The sequence below is a fragment of the Sarcophilus harrisii genome, chromosome 6, assembly GCF_902635505.1.
Source record: "Sarcophilus harrisii chromosome 6, mSarHar1.11, whole genome shotgun sequence".
Taxonomy (NCBI): Eukaryota; Metazoa; Chordata; class Mammalia; order Dasyuromorphia; family Dasyuridae; genus Sarcophilus; species Sarcophilus harrisii.
The window spans coordinates 249,499,176-249,518,357 of NC_045431.1; the positions used below are offsets into that span (position 1 = coordinate 249,499,176).

General features: G+C 36.3%; 1 protein-coding gene across 1 annotated transcript; it reads right to left on the reverse strand.

Moving 5' to 3' along the window:
- Positions 1–2,451: 2,451 nt before the first annotated feature.
- On the reverse strand, positions 2,452–3,381 carry LOC100927116 (olfactory receptor 5AK2-like). Its single transcript, XM_012552680.1, has one exon. The coding sequence runs from the start codon at positions 3,379–3,381 to the stop codon at positions 2,452–2,454; it is 930 nt and encodes a 309-aa protein (XP_012408134.1).
- Positions 3,382–19,182: the final 15,801 nt, after the last annotated feature.

Genomic DNA, 19,182 nt, shown 5'->3' on the forward strand with positions numbered 1-19,182 from the left:
CTTTTTATTTGTTTGCTTGTGTCTTTAGATGTAATCTCCAGTAGGCATCCAAAGTGAAATATAAATAAAAGGGGCACTGGAATCCATTTATTTCTCCATAAGGGCCACTAGCATCAGTGCTGGAGCCACATTGGCTCTCTTGATATTTTAGTGCAGTTGAAAGAATTCCAAACTTGGTCTGAAGGCATAGATTTGCATGCTGGCTCTGTCCTTACTGCCCATGTAACATTAGAGAAATTACTTTATCTCCTTGCCTCAGTTTTCTTCATATGTTCAAAGAGGATGTTGTAATAAATTGGGTCTATGAACCTTCCAACTCGAGATGTTCTCTATGATATCTCTATGGCCGTTGATCAGTTATCTAGATCAATTTCATGCAACAAACATTTCTTAAACACTCACACCATTAGAGCTTGCATTTCTATCAATAAAGATGATTTGCAAAAATTTCTTACTCATTATTATCCCCTGTAACTTCCTGATTCTCCTACTAAACTCAGAAGGCTGCACCAAGCTAAAGGACATTGCCCTGAATGGGCCATATTTTAGTGAAGGAAGTCTTGTGACTTAGGTGACATTGCAATAATTAACTTATCTTAAGCCTAGCAGCAGTAACAAATCCATGTGGGTTCCTTTTCTGTTGTCTTTATTATTGTTGCTATTTAATCATTTCAGTTGTGTCCAACTCTTTGGGTCTGCATTTGGAGTTTTCTTGCAAAGGTAATGGAGAGATTTGCCATTTCCTTTCCCAGGTCTTTTACAGAGGAAGAAACTGAGGCAAACAGGGTGAAGTGATTTGCTCAGGATTATATAACTAGAAATTGTTTGAGACTGGATTTAAACATGACTCCAGGTTCTGTGCTCTGTCTACTGCACATATAACTGCCCTTCTGTTACCTTAAAGAGATTATATTAAATGAACAGTTATGAATACCAGTTTGACAATTAGATTTATCTCTGTCCTCCTTGAAGATGAGGCAAAATTAATGTTTCTGAAAGTGTTTTGGGCAAACAATTAGAAGATTATTATAGAATATCTCTTAATATATAGACTTTGGGAGGGGAAATGGAGAAAAAAGCAGAGTTTTTCTTGGAACTTCTCTGTGTTCAGGAGGAGGTAGGTGTCCTTGAGAAGTCAGACCAAATCTTTTGCTCAAGATGCCTATAGACCTGATGGCCCTTCATAAGCCTTCCCTTTTCTGTCATAACTTTGTCTAACCTTCTCTTTGTCCATCCTCCAGATACTCTCTTTCTCAGCTGTTGATGGCTGTAGTTCTTCACATCTGGGGTCAGAATCTCAAAAACCTCTCTTCTCAGCTCTGAATTAGCTACTCTTTTTTGGACAAGATCCATGGGGAATGACTCTCAGAAGAGACTTCTCATTGTCCAATTGAAATGTATTTGATTAATTCAAGGAGGTATCAAGACCTTGTTATAACTAGTGAATAATCAAAATATATTACTTTTTAGCTATATCAAAGCTTAACATCTTTTCATTCATTTTAGCTTGAGTGGCCAGCAGTGTTGACAATTCAATTCCTCATTTAACCCTTATAATTTATGTTTTTGAGTGCATCATGCAGCTCCTCTCATAGCACGAATGGACATTCTGCAGTATTCTGGTACCATGCTGCTTTTTATTTTCCTCGGATCTTGGTAGTCAAACTTTGCTAACCTAAGTTAGCTTCATTTTCTTAGATGAGCAATTTCCTCTCTTTGGAACTAAATTCTATCTTTGTAAAATGAAGAGTCCATGACTAAGATCCTTGCCAGATTTAACTTTCTATAACCTTACAAAATCATTTTATTTTTATTGATATTTCATTTCTTAATTTCCTTACTTATAAAAAAGTAGAGAAAATAATATTAAATTAGCCACCTAATAGAATTTTTCACCAGATCTAAATGTATCATATAAGAGGTTTTTGGTCATAGTGAGGAAGATCTGCACTTAAGTCTTGTTTTTGATACGTTTCATTTGAGTGGGTAAATCATGAGTAAGGTAATAAATGACTCCGTGTTCCCCAGAAACTCTACCATACTATTACTGCCTAATATGTCTGTGTCACAAGTTGGTCTTCTGCAGCAGAGGAGGACACTGGAGACAATTTCTCTGGTGGGAGTTTTCTACATTGAAATACAGTGTCTTAAGTCCCCCACCCCTTAAAAAATGTAAAAGCATTTTAGTAATACATAAAAAATCCAGCACCATCACCATTAAAGATATCAATAAAATTATTCATTATTATGGATCATTATTATATATTAAGAATTTTGAAATTCTATAGTTAATTTTATAGGGTATTGGAAGGCTAATTCTGTATAGATCTTTGAACTTTTGCTCCTAATTTGTCACATTCCCCAAGTTGAAATGTTGCCTAACTCTTAAAGAAAAGAGGCAGGATATTATTTGCTTCTCAGAATTGAAATATTGGAAACAGAATACCTGAATCATGAACAACATTTCCCCAGAAGTTTTGCTGCCTCTTTGACAGCCTTATTTCTTAAGCTGTAGATTAGAGGGTTCAGCAAGGGGATGATGACCCCATAAAATACAGAGGCTATTTTATTGTTCTCCTGAGACTCATTGGAAGAAGGTTGCAAATACATGTAAAGGAGAGTCCCATATAAAATGGTGACAGCTGTCAAGTGGGAAGCACAAGTAGAGAAAGCCTTGTATCTCCCTGTGGCAGAGTTCATTTTCAAGATGGCAGACAGGATGTTCATATAGGAGAAGAAGACAACAATCATAATGGTTGACACGGTGATCCCTGAAATGATAATTAGCATCATGATATTCACATCAACTGTGGAGCAAGAAAGGGCAAGGATTGGTGGAGCATCACAGAAAAAGTGATTAATTACATTGGAGTTACAGAAGGACAGGGAAAAGAGAAAGGCAATCTGACTGGAGGCAGTCACAGAACCCATGAAATAGGATCCAGCCACCATCTGGAAGCAGGTTCTTCGGGACATGATCACTGGATAACGTAGAGGTTTACAGATGGCCACATATCGATCTATGGCCATGACAGCAAGAAGGTAACATTCGGTGACGGCAAATGTTCCATAAACCTCCAATTGTAACACACATCCTGAGAACGAGATCGATTTATCAGATACCAGGAAGTTCAGTAACATCTTGGGAGTGATCGCAGAGGTATAGCACAGGTCAACAAAGGACAGATGTTGAAGGAAAAAGTACATGGGGGTGTGAAGGCGGGAATCGATGTTGATGAGTAGGATCATGCCGGCATTGCCCATTACAGATGTTAAGTAGATGATGAGAAACCCAAGGAAAAGAGCGTACTGTACCTCTTGCTGAACCAAAAACCCTAGCAGAATGAATTCAGTCACTTTGGTACCATTTTCTTGGGTCATGATTAGTATAAGATCTGCAGATGAAAGAGACAAAAAGGACAAAGATAAAATTATAGGCATTCATGACCGTGAATGAAAATAGCCTTTTGTTTCCTACTGTGGTAATTTATTTTTTAATTTTTGTTGATATTTCATTTTTATATCAACTTCATTTATGAATGTAACCATGTTCTCTCCTGCCTGGTGAGCCTTTTCTTGTAACAAAGATAAATAAGAAAGGGAAGGAGAAGGAAGGATGAATGGAATAAGTGCTTATTTAGTGCCTATTGTGTTCCAGGCATTGTACTGAGAATTTAATGAATACTATCTTCTTGAGAAAGGTAGAGAAAGTGGAGAGTGTTGAAATTCACCAAGTTCCAACAGTTTTGTGAGATAGACAGACTTGAAGGCAGGAAGTTATATCCAAGCACATCACTCCCTACCTAAGTGGATCAGGTAGCAAATCAAAGATCCAGCTGCCCTCTATTATAGAGAGGAAGCCAAGTCCTGTTTAATCAACTCTTCCCCTTCTTCCTCCTTCTCAATACACTCCAACACATCTGTTTCCTTACACAGATCCTAGTGAGTCTATTCATTCACCCTCTCTTTCTGACTGGAAAAAGTACGCTTCTTAGCACCTTTTGCAGTCATACCTATAAAATGAAGGAGTCGGACTAAAGGACCTTTAAGGCCCTTCCTAGTTCTAACTCCCATTATCAAATGCAGGCTATTCTTTAGTTTTAAAAAATCAATTGATAAGCAATTATTTCCCATCCTTCCCAAACTACTTCTAAATTTAAAGAAAAAACAAATAGGCTTTTTTAGATTTTTTTTTTTCTGTTTCAAGGAAGGTCTTTATTTTTAAAAATATATTTAATTTATATTTTCCCCAGTTGCATTTAAAACAATTTTTATATTTGTTTTTAAAACTTTTCAGAGTCTCTCCCTTATCCCCACCTCCAGTCCCCAAGTAAGAAACCACATGTGAAGTTACGCAAAATATTTCCATAAAAGTCATGTTGTAAAAATATGTTGTAAACATGTTTACATATGTAAAATGTTGTAAAAATAATTAAAAAAATCCTCAAGAAAAATAAAGTTAAAAGACATACAAACAGGGAGACAGAGAGAGACAGAATGCTTCAATTTGTATTCAAACACATTCAGTTTTTTCTTTCGGTATGGATAGGATAGTCTTCAAAGTAGTCGTGGATCATTGTACTGCAGAGAATAGTAAAGTCATTTACCATTGGTCATCCTAGAACATCGCTATTACTTTGTATGCAGCACATTTCACTTTTGCTTGAGTTCATGGAGAACTTTCCAGCTTTTTTTCCCTGAGAGCATCCTGCTTATTATTTCCCATAGAACAATAATATTCCATGACAATTACATACCCCGATTTCTTCAGCCATTTGATGAGTACTCCCTCAATTTCCTTTTTTTTTTTTTTTTTTTTTTTTGCCCTGAGAAAAAGAGCTACTGCAAATATTTTTATAAGCCTAGGTCCCTTTCTGTTTTTTGTTTTAATCTCTTTTGGTATTTATGCCTTGTAGTGATATTGTTTGGTCAAAGGATATGCATAAATTTATAGGGCTTTGTGCAGAGATCATATTTTTGGATCATTTATCAATTGTGGCATGACTCATATTTTTTTTATAAAGTTGACTCAGTTTTTTCTATATTTGAGAAATGAAGACATATTAGAGAAATTTGCTTCAAAATTCTTTTTACAATTACAATAGTTAAGTGTATTTTCCCTCATTTGTTCTATTCTCTCTCTTCTTTCGCCCTGTCCCTCCTCAAAAGTGTTTTGTTCCTGACCACTCCCTCCTATATTATGCCCTCTCTTTTAACATCCTCCCCTCTTCTTGTATTCTATTCCACTCCTACTTTCCTTCAGGGTAAGACAGATTTCTGTACTCATATTGAGTGTGTATGTTATTTCCTCTTTAAGCCAATTCTGATGAGAATAAGGTTCACTTACCCTCTCATCCCCCTTTTTTCTCCACTTTAAAAAGTCTTTTCTTGTCTCCTTTTTTATTGCAGATAATTGACACATTCCACTGTTCCCCTTTCTTTTCTCCTAATATATTCCTCCGACCCCTTAATTTTTATCATTTTAAAGATATTATGCCTTCATATTCAACTCACACATGTGCCCTCTGTATATGTATACTTATACTCCTTCAAATTGCCATAATAATGAGAAATATAATTCATTATTGTTTTTATTGTTATTATTGTAATTCAATAATGAATTACAAGTATCATCCTCCCATGTAGGAGTGTAAACATGTAAACTTTAAGTTCCTTGTATCAGTTTACCTGATTACCTTTCTATGCTTCTGAATCTATTTGGAAATCAAATCCAAGTAAGATTTTTCATAAAATATTCAGAGTCAAGCAAATCAAATATTCACATTGTCCATGTCCAAATCACCAGTGATAAACCAGAATCTGTATGATGCTTTAACTTTGCAAGGCTCTTTACACATACTATGTAGAATGATCCTAATAATAACCTCAGGAGGCAAAGTGTGGTTATTAACCCCATTTTGTAGATGAAAAAATTGAGATAGAGATTAAAAATGAGTTGGCAAGTAAATGGGTTAGGCTAGATTTGAACTCAGGAAGATGCCCTTCTGACTCTGAGCTTGGTGTTCTATCTACTCTGACACTTCACTACCCCAGATTTAGAAATGCCTTTTGGGGGGTAAATATACCCCAAATTATACAGTGCCATTAGATCTCCTTGTTTCAATGTAGTCCCCCTAAGAAGTGATGCATTTATTTATTTTGATCATGGGTCATTTCCTCAGGATGTTTCTGTTCTCCTTGATCAGAATTGTTAATAGAATCTCTGTACCATCCGATATTGAAAAATCTTCCTTTTCTCCTTTGTGGGAGGGTTTAACTTTTAGAATGAAAAAAGCCAATTAGAGATGGGAGGAAATCATGGTGGATAGCACCCTTCTATGTAAGAAACAAAGGAGATCTGGAAAACAATGAGGGAGTTTCCTTGTGCCTTGGACTTGGCTTAGAAGGCTATTCCCAGGGAAGAAGCCCAACATTTAGGTTCTGCTCAATACCAACAAAGAGATGGAAGGAGGGTGTGTTTGAATAAGAGTGCAGACCCCTAAAATCATTATTGGATGGGACCTGCAGACCTGCCCTTTCCTCACTTATGATCTGGACTTGGTCCTAGTGGTTGTACTTATGGAAAGATTGCCATGGTCAGGCTGCTAGTCACCATTCCCTCACAACTGCTGATCCAGCCTCAGGCTAACCAGCCTTTAGTAGCTGTATCCAAAATCTAACAGTCACCCTACTGCTGCCATAGATCTATCATTTTATTGCTCTTTGTTTTCAAGATCCAGATCCCAAATGTATTTACACCAGTTACAATCCTGAAATAGGTGGACTTAGAGAGGTTAGTGACATAAAAAGTTAGGTAAAAAGTGTTTGTAGGCAGCAGAGCAGTGTCTAGATGGGGTCAAATACCTACTTAGCTGTTTGTTACTTTTCTGGGTCTTCATTTCCTTATCTGAAAAATAAAAGCATAGGACTGGAAGGATTTGCAATCTTTTCTAGTTCTAATACCAGGACTCTATGATCCCAGTCTTCATCTTGGCTCAGCTCCCCGCCAAGCCTATCCTTCCTCCCAACTTCTCTCTTCCTGTTGATGGCATCCCAATCCTCCTCATCATTCACATAAGATACTCTTGGATTTTCCCATTCCCTCATGTCTTATATCCAATAAATTGTTGATTTCTGTTCATGTTATGTCTAGAACCTTTCTTTGTCTCTCCTCTCTTTTCTATCACGCAGTCACCCCACTGATGTAGTGAAGGTCCCTATTCAGACTGGATGCTAATGGTTCCCTTTGCTCTCCACACTTAGCTTCTCCAAACTGTTTTCTATCCAGCTGCCAGGACTCCTGTCGAAGGTCCAGGTCCCATAATCTCACTTGTCTGCTCAGTCATCCCTCTTGGTTTTATCTGATAGATACGATAACTTCTCAGCCTGGAATTATAGGCTCAAGCTCCACACTAGCTTTCCAGTTCTATTTCACATGAATCCCCTGAACTCACTCGACATCCCAGACAAATAGGGCTATTGGTTGTTCCCTAAACTTAGACTCCCATCTTCCCCCTCCATATAGATACATAAGCCTCTGATGCCTGAAGTGAAATGCTTTCTCATATCATCTTTCAGCATCCTTATGTTTCTACTATTCATAGCTCAGATAACACCTCCTCTGTGAATCCAACCCTAGCATCCCAGGCTGAAAGTTATATTCTCCCTTCTCAAATTTTCCTAGATTATTTTATCTGCAACTCACATTTGCTTTTCCTTATCTATTACCTTCCATTACTAATCTGTGCCTGGAGGATAGTAGGTGCTTAATTAATATTTATTGATTAACAGATATATCTGGGTTTCCTCTAAACCATGTCAGAATTAAAATTCCCTTAAAGACAGGGTTCTATTTTTTTTTTTAATCTTTAAGTCCCTGACCCTGGCATCATGTTTTGTACATATTATTGTGTAGGATTTAGAGCTCAAAGGATCTTGAGAGTTCTTAAGAGTAGCCCCTCTTTAAGATTTTTTAATGCTTTAGTGCTTAATGAATATTTATGTTGTGATATTATTAGTTATATTATATATGTTTACATATAACATATAATATATAAATATGTGATCATAATTATAAATAATTATAATATAGAATTATAATTCACAGTATTTATATTTATGATTATAAAAATGAATAACATTGGCACATAGTAAGTGCTATATAAATTCTTGTTCACTTCTTCCCTCTTTTCTACCATATTGTTTGAAAAAAACTTCTTCACATTAAATTTACAACCATCTTGGGAGGTAGATGCTATTACATTACCTCCATTTTACAAACGAGATAACTGAGGCTGATAAGATTGAGTCACACTGTTAGTAAGGGTGTGACGTCAAAATTTCTGTCAAGTCCAGGTCCAATACTCTGTACACTGAGGCACCTTGGTTCCTTTCCGTGAAATGAAGGGAATGGACTAGAAACCCTGTAAGGATGCTTTAGTTGTAAATTCTAAGAGCTGTAACTCCCAGATGAGGTGCATCCATTCCCCAGAAGGTCAGTTGGTAACTCAGCAATGATGAAAGTCTTACTCACTCACCTCTCAGCAGTGCCTCCTACTCTCTTTTCACTGTGCCTTTGCTGGAGGTGAGAGAATTCTGCTCAGCCCCAGGACCACTTCCTCTGTTTCTCTGACACTGATCCATTCTCCAGGCTCTTGTTCCCTTCCAAGATATTAAACATCCACATTTCATTGGAAATCACCGGAAAATGTTAATCTCATTAACATCTCATTCTGGGGTCTTCCTCCAGATACAGGCTGACTGATATCCTAAGACGACATCTCTTCAGGTGCTCTAAATGCAAGCACCCATAGACCCACACGATAGTATTGGGATCTGTCCTCTTGGGTTCTCTGGTCCCAGGAGATGATGAAAGCTCAGGTGAAATAGTCATCATTAGTTACTTTTCTGAAGACTTGGAGCTGAGCTTCCCAGAGGAACCTCAGTGCTATTTTCAAATTACTTAAACATTGTGCAGGAATAATAATCACAATCACAAATCACATTAACATGGTCTTTTAAGATTTTTAAAACATATTCCTCATTATTACCTTTGGAGGCAGTGCCAATACAATAATATCATTTTCATTTTTATAGTTGGGTAAACTGAGGTTTATTGACTCACTTGTGGTCACTTAAATAGCAATCAGTCAAAAATTTTTGATAAATGTCTGTGTTTTCCTGGAAGATGTTATAGTAACAGATAGACTCATAATTCAAATTTCAGTCGTGTTTTTACAAGTCTAGTCCTTTCTTTGTTCTGAAAAAATCTATTGTTTTGATTATGAACGTAAGCTACTTAAGAAACACAGACATTTCCACATAAAAAAGTAAGCTGATTTTATATGAACTCATTTCTCTGATTCTTTAATAGGCATTGTTTGTGAGTGATGTGATTATTTTCTCCAACAGTCACATGCCACCATTTGTTCAGTTGTTCTCCAGATGAATTAGGTCACCCCTTTAGTTTCCAGTTTTTTGCTACAACAGACAGTGCTGCTGTAAGTTTTTGATTACATATGGAACCTTTCCCTCTATCTTTGACTTGTTTGTGGAATATACCTCTTAATGGTATTTCGCAGGCAATGGGTATATAGAGCTTAATGAATTGTTGTTCATCCCTTCAAATTGCATTCCAGAATGGTTGGATCAATTCAGAATTTCACCCACAGTGAATGGCTGTCTTTAGAGTGTGTCACTTTTCCTATAGCCTCTTCACACATTGTCCATTTCATTTATTATTATTTTTTTGTCATCTTGGGTAATCTCATAAATGTGAAATGGATTTGCTTTAATTTACCTTGTCAAAAAATTTTTTTTTTAGAGACCTCACATAGCAAGTGCTCACAAGGTAGTCAGGAAGAGTGGTTACAAGACTCTCAAGGTCTCTCTTAAGAACTTTAGAATCAATTGTATGACATGGGAGACACTAACACAGGACCGTCCAGCATGGCTTGCCCTCCTCAGAGAAAGTGCTATGCTCTATGAGCAAAGCAGAATTGAATTAGCCTAAAGGAAACACAAGATGCACAAAACTGAGAAGCCAACCTAAATGTTCATAGGAACTATTTGTGTTCAACTTGTGGCAGAGCATTCTGAGATCATCTTGGTCTGATCAGCCAGTCAGACACACTAATTCTAGTGTCGTGATGTCATTTTGGTTCTCTGAGAATGAAGGCCAACCAACATTATTAGTCATTTATACCTTTAAATAGATTGCTAGCTTGCATTTCTTTTTCATATCCTTTGAACACATCTCTTGGAAAATGGCATTTGTTCTTATACATTTATATCAATTCCTTTAATATTGTGTTTATTTACTTTTTTCAAAGTTATCTTTGCATTGACTTTGCTTCCTCATAATCTTTTCATTTTGGTGCCATCAAAATTATTCATTTTATATTCCTTTTTAATCTTTTTCTTGTTTAGTTAAAGATATACTTCTAATTACTTGTGAGGCATTTCTTTCCTTTCAACTCTAATCTTTCTCTTCCTCCTCTTCGTTCTCTTTGCCCTTGCCCTTCTCCTCCTCATTTTTGTTCTTCCTTTTCCCTGCCTTCAATCTCTTCCTCTTCCTCTTCTTCCCTGTCTTTCCCTTCTTTTCTCTCCGCTGTATATTTAGGTTATCCTTGCATTTAAGGTGCGTTTTTTTAAATTTTGGAATATGGTGTAAGATCATAGCCTAAATTGCTATCAGATCACTTTTCAATTTTCTAAGTAACTTTTCATGAATTGTAGAAGCTCATAGCCCTGAGTTCTACCTTATTAAATAGTTTATAAGTCTGTATGAGAAGGGAGGTAAGGGAAGGTAATAAACATTAAATACTATCTATTATATACCAGACCTTGTGCTAATTCTTTTACAAATATTATCCCATTTCAGTCTCACAACAAGCCTCTTGGGTAGTTGTTACTATATCCATTTTTAGTTGAAAGAAATTTGAGGTATTCAGCAAGATGACTTACTCAGGGTCCCACAGCAGTAACTATCCAATGCAAGATTTGAATTCAGGTATTCTGATTCCAAATAATCAAGCAATAAACATTCCATGAGCAGCTTCTCCCTCACAGACATTGTGCTAAATACTAGGTGTACAAAAAAGACAAAAACAGTCTTGGTCCTTAAGGACCTTGCAAAAACTGGGAGAGAGAACATACAAATAAATATAAATAACACAGGGAAGGTACTGGAGTTAAGAGGGTTTGGGAAGCCTTCCTGTAGAAAGTGGGATTTTAGTTAGGATTTCAAAGTAGACAAAGGAAGATACTAATGAAAAGGTGGAAGGAGAACATTCCAGTGGGAGATAGAAAAAAATGCCTGAAGGGGAGAGGATGTGCATTTTGTTGGTGGAATAATCTTGAATCAATGTCACTGAATGCAAGTGTGAAGATGATTGGAAAGGTAGGAAGAGTGCCATTTATGAAGGGCTTTGAATGCCAAACAGAGGATTTTGTATCTGAGCAACAGGGAGCCCTTGAAGTTTATTGAGTAGAGGGTGACATGCATTCTTAAAAATACATTTTGAGAAAATCACTTTAGTGATTGAATAAAGGATGACTTCGAGTGGAAAGAGACTTGAGGCAGATAGAGCCACTGTTAGCCTTATGTAATAATTGAGTTGTGAGGAGATATGGGACTGCACAAAATAGTGGCAGTATGCTACTGATTATCCAATTTATTCTATTGATGATCTTTTTTTTTTTCTTTTTAACCAGTCAAAAATAGTTGTGATAATTATTGCATTATAGAATAATATGAGAATATGTACTATTGGGTCTCCACAACTTTGACTTTTTTCATTATTTCCTTTGAGATTTTTGAATATTTGTTCCTCCATATGAACTTTAGTGTTATCTAAATTACTTCCAAATGATAGACTCTTGGTGGTTTGATTGGTCTGGCACTAACTAAATCTATATCACTAAATCTCACTAAATTTTTACACTAAATAACGATAAACTTTGGTAGTTTAACTCTTCTAATGATATTTATAACCCAATCATGAATAATTAATGACTTTTTAATTAGTAGAATTTCTTTAATTTATTTTATATTTGATTCTCCAGGACAGTGGTTCTCAAAGTGTGGTGCAGTGAATCCTGGGGGGTCTCTGAAATCCTTTCAGAGGGTCTACAAATTCAAAATTAGTTTTTTTTCTATTTATGATAAATATCTATTATGTAACCCATATAAACAAAAAAACTCTTTGGACATATTCTCAATAGTTGTTAATACCATAAAGATATGGAGAAAAAGAGTTTGAGAACCACTGCTCTAGGATTTTTAATGTAACCCAATCATTCAATCAACTAAAAATTTTACTAAATGCTTATTATACATTAGATATATCATATCATGTTATATCATATAATACAATAAGATCATATCATATTATCACATATCATATCTATAGTACCTATTCTATAAAGAACACTTGTGATAAAGAAGTAACTCACAATGGCCAGATACTGAAATCTTTTTTCCCCCCTACAGTCCTCCTAAAGTTCCATTAGGATATAGCTCTCTGCTGGTATTTGGTGGTTCATACTTTTGTAGGCTCCAGAGTTGATATTTTTGTCTTCCACAAAGTCACACTCTCTGAAACAGCCTTGCCTCTAGTGAGTAATACTGTGACTGGATGTGTTACTTCATACATGTGGAGAATCTCTGTTGTCAGGGTCAGTATTTGGAAAGTGAGTGAATGGGGCAGAGGAGGAGGAAAAGAGATACCCTTTCTCTTCTTTTTCATGAATGAGTCCTTTGAAGTTTCATTTTGATTCTAGAACTGAAATCCTTTAAACTGAAGTGGATTTGTTCATTATTTGACCCAACTCAGTGCTACATTGACTACAGTTTTACTACATAAACCCAATCAATCAGTCAACAATTATGTATTAAACACCTAATAACCATTGATTGTGGATTAATGTGGATTATACAAATATAGTGAATGAAATAATTCCTACTGACAGGAAGTGTGCATTCTAATTGGGAACATAACAAGAGCTTGCATATACATGTAGACACATGTACATGTGTACATATATTTATGTATAGATATACACATTTACATAATATGTATATCTATATGCATACAGCATAAATGTAAAGAAAACAAATACAAATTATTTAATTACAAGGTATTTCAGGAGGGAGAATACTAGCTGTTGGGGGGAAATCAGGAAAAATTTCATGATCTAACTTAGACTGGAAGTTTACTAAGGTCTCTGTGAAAATTAACTTTCTATGACCGACTCTCTGAAGTTTAGTTTTCGCACACTTAAAGAAGATGAAACTAATATTGTACTGATTATTTAATGGTGGTTAAAGATATAATCAGCTCACATAAGAAGCATCAGGAAGTGTCTAGAGGGCTAGCCTTGGAATCAATATCTAGAGGACTAGCCTTGGAATCAAGACCCAAGTTCAAGTCTTCTTTCTGATGCATATTGGTCATGTGATGGCAAATCAGTGAAACTCTCCATGCTCCCAAATTCTTTTCTATCAAGATTAGCTGTAGATGAGCTGCAGATCTGTATCAGTAGAGATCAATGGATGCAGTTTCCCCTACAATTCTCTGTACCAATTAAAGTCCTGCTCTCATGGTAGTGGAAGTGCAATCTAGGTCAGTAAAAGGCAAGTTCAAAGGTGAAAGTACATACAAAAAGAGAAATCATGCACATTGAGGAAAAATCATACTAATGTGGCTCAAGTCCGACAGATGAGTTTTGAAATCCTATTATCTTGTGATGCTATTCTTACTAACAACACCTTCTTCTAGTGTAGGAAATTCAGTACCAGAAGGCTTGTTGTGCCTGATATTATCAAAATTTGATGCAAATAACCCCTTTGTGAGTGACTTGTGTGCCATCTCTTATATTGAGACCAGGAGGCTAATTAGTAGCTGATACTCTCATTTTTTTACACATATCCAGTCAGTGTGGGAAACTACTATTTAACTCACTGTCTTTAATTTACCTATTATGTTTTCATTAAATGTCCTTTAATGAAGATTTCCTGGGTCAATCGGATTTTGTCTATGGGTGGGGCTCCCAAATAACATTGTAAACATAGTTTGTATCATGATATCACATAGTTCCATAGGGATCTGATGCTACATTTGAGGGGTTTGTCCAGGATTATTTGTGAAATTGGTGTGTGTGTGTGTGTGTGTGTGTGTGTGTGTGTGTGTAGATCTATATTGTAGCATCTCACATTTCTAATGAGAGGCAAGAGAATTGGCTCACTCACTCCAACCTGCCCTTGAGCTAGCAAATCTAAATTTCCTCAAGATTATACTCAGATCCTCTCATAGTAAGACTGTAGTGGTGTGTGTGTGTGTGTGTGTGTGTGTGTGTGTGTGTGTGTGTAGGGGGAGGGGAGATATGCTGCTTCTTCCAAGTTTTCATGCTCCTCAGTGATAAACTTTCATTTAAATAAAACCTACCATTCCCAATGATGACCCTTTTAGGTCTTAAACAAAATTATATATTTAGCGATAAGGGGAAAACAATAGTAATAACATCTCTGGTACTCATACATTAAAGCAAATGCAGAGATAATCAAGTCAGCAAATGCACAATTAACTTGGGTTATACTCTTCCACAAATACACTCAGTAACTATGGGGGTAGTGTGAGCCCATTTACAGAAACCTGCCCAGGAGATCCATGGATTTTCCTCACTCATGTGACCAGGATGTCACAACTCTGGCTTGTCAACTTTGATATGATTTTTCTGCCTTTAGGAATTGTCCCTAAAAGTTCTTTATTGAACATTACATCTGGGTTGGAGGAGGCCCTCTACGTGCATACTGACCACACTTGACTAAGACTTCAATGTATTTGCTCTCAAACAAATTAGCCAACTCATTGGCTTTTTTATGGTTATTTTTATGACCTCTGCCACCAAGTTCTTTAACTGTTTATCTGAACCAAAGCTTCTTAACGACAGATGGCAGTCTAGAGCAAGAATTAGTTTTAATAGTTTTGAAATCAATCCTTTCATCATTCTCTTTGCCCTGAGATTCTGGCTCTTCTCTGTGAATGACCCAACATTAACTTATGATGCGTTAGTTCTCATCTGCTTGTGAGCACAGACAAGTATTTGTCCCAAATCCTGGGATGGTTCCAGCAAACACAATCCTTCAATTATTAATCTAAAATCACTGAGTTCTTCTATTCTTCACATACATCTCACGAAAGCATACTGCTTCAGTGAGCCAATAGCTTGTCATCCAAAATATGTAACTGCTATCTAAGTACTCTTAGAATAATGGCTTCTCTTAGAACTCAAGCCCCAGAAAAAATAAACTGGTCAAGTTAACAATTTAGACCCTACATTTTATTTTCTCAGAAGCAGATAAGCTCTAGATTTCACCCTGACATTAATGTTATGTCAATCTAAGACTACTTGATTACCTTCTGTAACTCTAAGAAACTATTAAAGTGTCTCTGTCTCTCTTTGTCTTTCTTTGTCTCTCTCTGTTCTCCTTTCTCTTTCCCTCTCTCTCTCTGTCCCTCTCTCTGTGTCTCTCTTCCCCTTCTTGTTTCCTCTCTCTTTTGGTCTCTGTGACTTTTTCTCTGTCTCTGTCTGTTTCTCCTCTTCTTTCACTCTCCCCTCCCCTCCTACCTTATTCTCTTCTCCTCTTGTTCCCCTTTCCCTTCCTTTTTACCTCTTCTTCCTTCCTCTTCTCTCCTCATTTCCTCTCCTCCTATTCATCTCTCTTTATCTTTCTTTTTCAAGTCACCTTCTCCAGCATCACTATCATAGGCAATATTTGCCTGTCAGAAGACTATTCATCTGAAATGGTCTTTTTGTTAGCTATTATTTTTTTTAAAAAAAAATTTCTTGAGTAACATCTTTTATAACAGTGTTTTTTATGTTTAAATAGTCTGGCTATCCCATATATTCAAAACCAAATTTCATTCGTGGTTCTTGATGATCAAAGACTAATTTTGGGGGGTGAATCTATCGATAGATGATTTTAGGATTATATGAGCCCTATGGTATGAAGATTTTCATCATGGGACATAACGAATTAGCTAAGGGAAATAAGGATTAAGGAGAAATGGCAAATAAGCCATTTCTACCTGAAGAATTGGTACAATCCTATATCTCCACAATGATAACTGTCCGTAGGACTGTTTGGGACCTTGTTATTAACCTCTTCTTCCTCTTTTTGACTAGGAGATAGTGAGCAAATATCTTTTTGGTAAGATGGATAAGGTTAATATAAGATGCTTGGGGGAGGGACAACATTCTGTTTCATAGCTCATGGTTTCATAGCTCATGCTCTTCACCAGTCAATGACTTGGTGTGTACACAGTCCTTAAGAAGCAAACATCCTATGGAGAGAGTTAATAAGGATTCTAACACTCAGCCATTAATAATACTATTACATGGAAGGTAGTAGAAGCTGTAATTCTTGTCAGGGAGTATGTAGATAACTCTAAATGAGGAAACATTTGCTATCTGGTTGGAACATGTCCTAGATGTATTGCTATAAACACAGATTATTATTAGAGATTCTCAGGGCATATGTTTTTGACATAGTACATAGATCTAAGAGTAAATGAGCCAAATTCATAGTATTTGATATGTTTGTAGATGCTGGATAGCCATTCTTGGAGTTCTGGGAACTCTTGGAGTCTCTTGGAACTCTTATAAAATTCCTGCCTTCTTCCTTACAGGAAGTAGCATGATTATAATTGTGCCTTCCACATTGTAACTTTCCCCATTTAAGCGTCACTATATCATAGATCAGCATAGGAAATTAAATGGTAATTTTGGGGGGAGATTTGAGGAAGCTGCAGATGACATGCAAAGGCTAGCAGATGACACAGAAAATATTTAGAAATACAGAAACACATAAAATATATGTATAGTATTGTTTAACATCAATATATTTTATTTTTAATAGCATAATAATTCAGACTTTTCCTCTAGTACCAGAGTACTGTTAAATAATTTTATGCAGATTTTCTAGATTGCTAGACACCTCTTTCCTAACCCTTGCGATGAGATATCCAAAAGTGAATATGTCTAATTTATCATAGATACAGTATCACAGATACTGTAAATGGTTGTTTGCATATTGTCTCTCCTATTTTTAGACCGTGAGCTCCTTAAGAACAGGGACTGTCTTTGGCCTTTCCTTGTGCCCCATAGTAAGCATTTAACAAAGACTTATCTAAATAATGGAGGATGGAAAAAGTACTCCAGAGCTCCATGATCAAGGTGCTATTTATATGGAACAAGGAGAGAGACTTGAGTGCTTTGGGAGGCTCTACATGATGTCATTTAGTAAATAACATATCTGTTGTTGTGATTTAGTGAAGAAAGCCACTTCTCCTTCTCAGTGATCTGACCACTCCTCTGACACCTTTGCTGGTCCTTCCTCTGAATCATGTCCTCTAATAATAAATGTCTTTCAGAGTTCTGTCCTAGGTGCTTTTCTTTTCTTCCTCTAAACTAGGATCTCATCAGCTACAATGAATTTAATTATCATCTACATGCTAATAATTCTGAAATCTTTTCCTTCTCTCTTTTTCTCTGCTGATTTCCAGTTTTACATCTCTAACTACCTTTCAGAAATTTTGAAATGTCTAGTTCATCTTAAATTCAATGTGTCTAGAACAGAACTTACTGTGCCTTCCCCTAAAATCCATTTCCTCCTACCTTCTCTATTGTGGTACATGGCAGCACCATGCTCCCAATGCCTTAGGCTTGCAATTTAATATTGATCTTGGATCCCTCACTACCTTTCATATTCCACATCCAAACTGTTGTCAAGGGATGCCAAATTCACTATGATAGGATCTAAGTTTCAGCTCTGAATCTAAGATTATGTTATAGAGGAGATAGTTAATGTTAACTTTAAATGCATTGTAAATATTAGCTCGATTACTAAGACCAAATACGACTCCAATGGCCTGTTGCTTGCTATTTGCAGTTATGCCATTAGTGTAAGACAATAAATATTCATTAAGCACTTACTGTGTGTCTGGCAATTCTGTTGATAAGGACAAAGCAGTTCCCCTCAAAGAAAGACTACCAGAAAACCTGGTCTAAGCATCTTAGAGATGACAGATGGGTCACAGTTGGATTCTGCCATTGTCAGAACAAAAATATAATTCTCTTTTTCAGACTCTTTGTTAAGAGGAAGAAATGTCATGATACCTGTAGATCATGGCACAGATTCTTTTATTACTTATTTTCTATCAGCTGCAATGCCAGGCCTGTAGCCCATTGTGTGACTTCTGGATTCTAAGACTCCTTTGGTCTTAGGTCATCAATGTGGATGTGCTTAAGCTAAAGGATATCTTTTCATTCTAGCTCTAGGAATGGGTCATCAACAATTGTTCCTCAAGTGGAATCCACAAGTTCCATGTTGTATTCGAGGAAGGAATGAATTTTTCCCCTTAGATCCAAAATGGACTCAAAGAAGCCAAAATTCAGATTAGGTATAAAAAAGAAAGCCTGTTTGTTTCTTTCTTTTTAAAATAAATTTTAATTCTTTTTATTTTTATTTTTCTTTGCTATTTGCTCACTTTCCCCCACTATTTCTTGATTTTGGATTTTATGTTAAAATTGGGTTCTTAGAATATGAGTGCTTTGTGAGTAAGTACTGCTTATTCCTTTTCTTTGTATCCTAGTACTTATCACAATGCTTGACATATAGTTGGTATATAACAATAGTTTATTGCTTTGACTGGTCTTCTTCTACCTGAGGAGTCAATTATCACATCACATACTCAATTGCTGCCTTTCTGAGCTAAATATTCCCAGTTCATTTAGCTGATCCTTATATGGTATGAATTCATCCTCCTTTGGATATTCTTAAGATGATCACTGTCTTGTCTAAAATGTTGCATTCAGAACTAATTTTATGATGAATTCCTGGATAGAATTCTGGTTTTAGAATCGGGAAGCCCTAGACTTGAATATTACCTCTGATCCCTAAATGATTAGTCATTTCCTGTCATGTCTGACTCCTGACTCCTTGGGATTTCCTGAACAAGGCTATTGGAGTGGCTTATCATCTCCTTCTCCCATTTATTTACATAAAGGAAACTGAGGCAAAAGGGTGAAGTGACTTGGATCACACAGAGTCACACAGCTAGGAAATATCTGAGGCCAGACTGGAACTCATAAAGATGAGACTTCCTGACTCTAAGCTTG

What these genes read in the sequence shown, in the direction of transcription:
- LOC100927116 (XM_012552680.1), bottom strand. Translation starts at nt 3,381, where the DNA reads ATGACCCAAGAAAATGGTACCAAAGTGACTGAATTCATTCTGCTAGGG.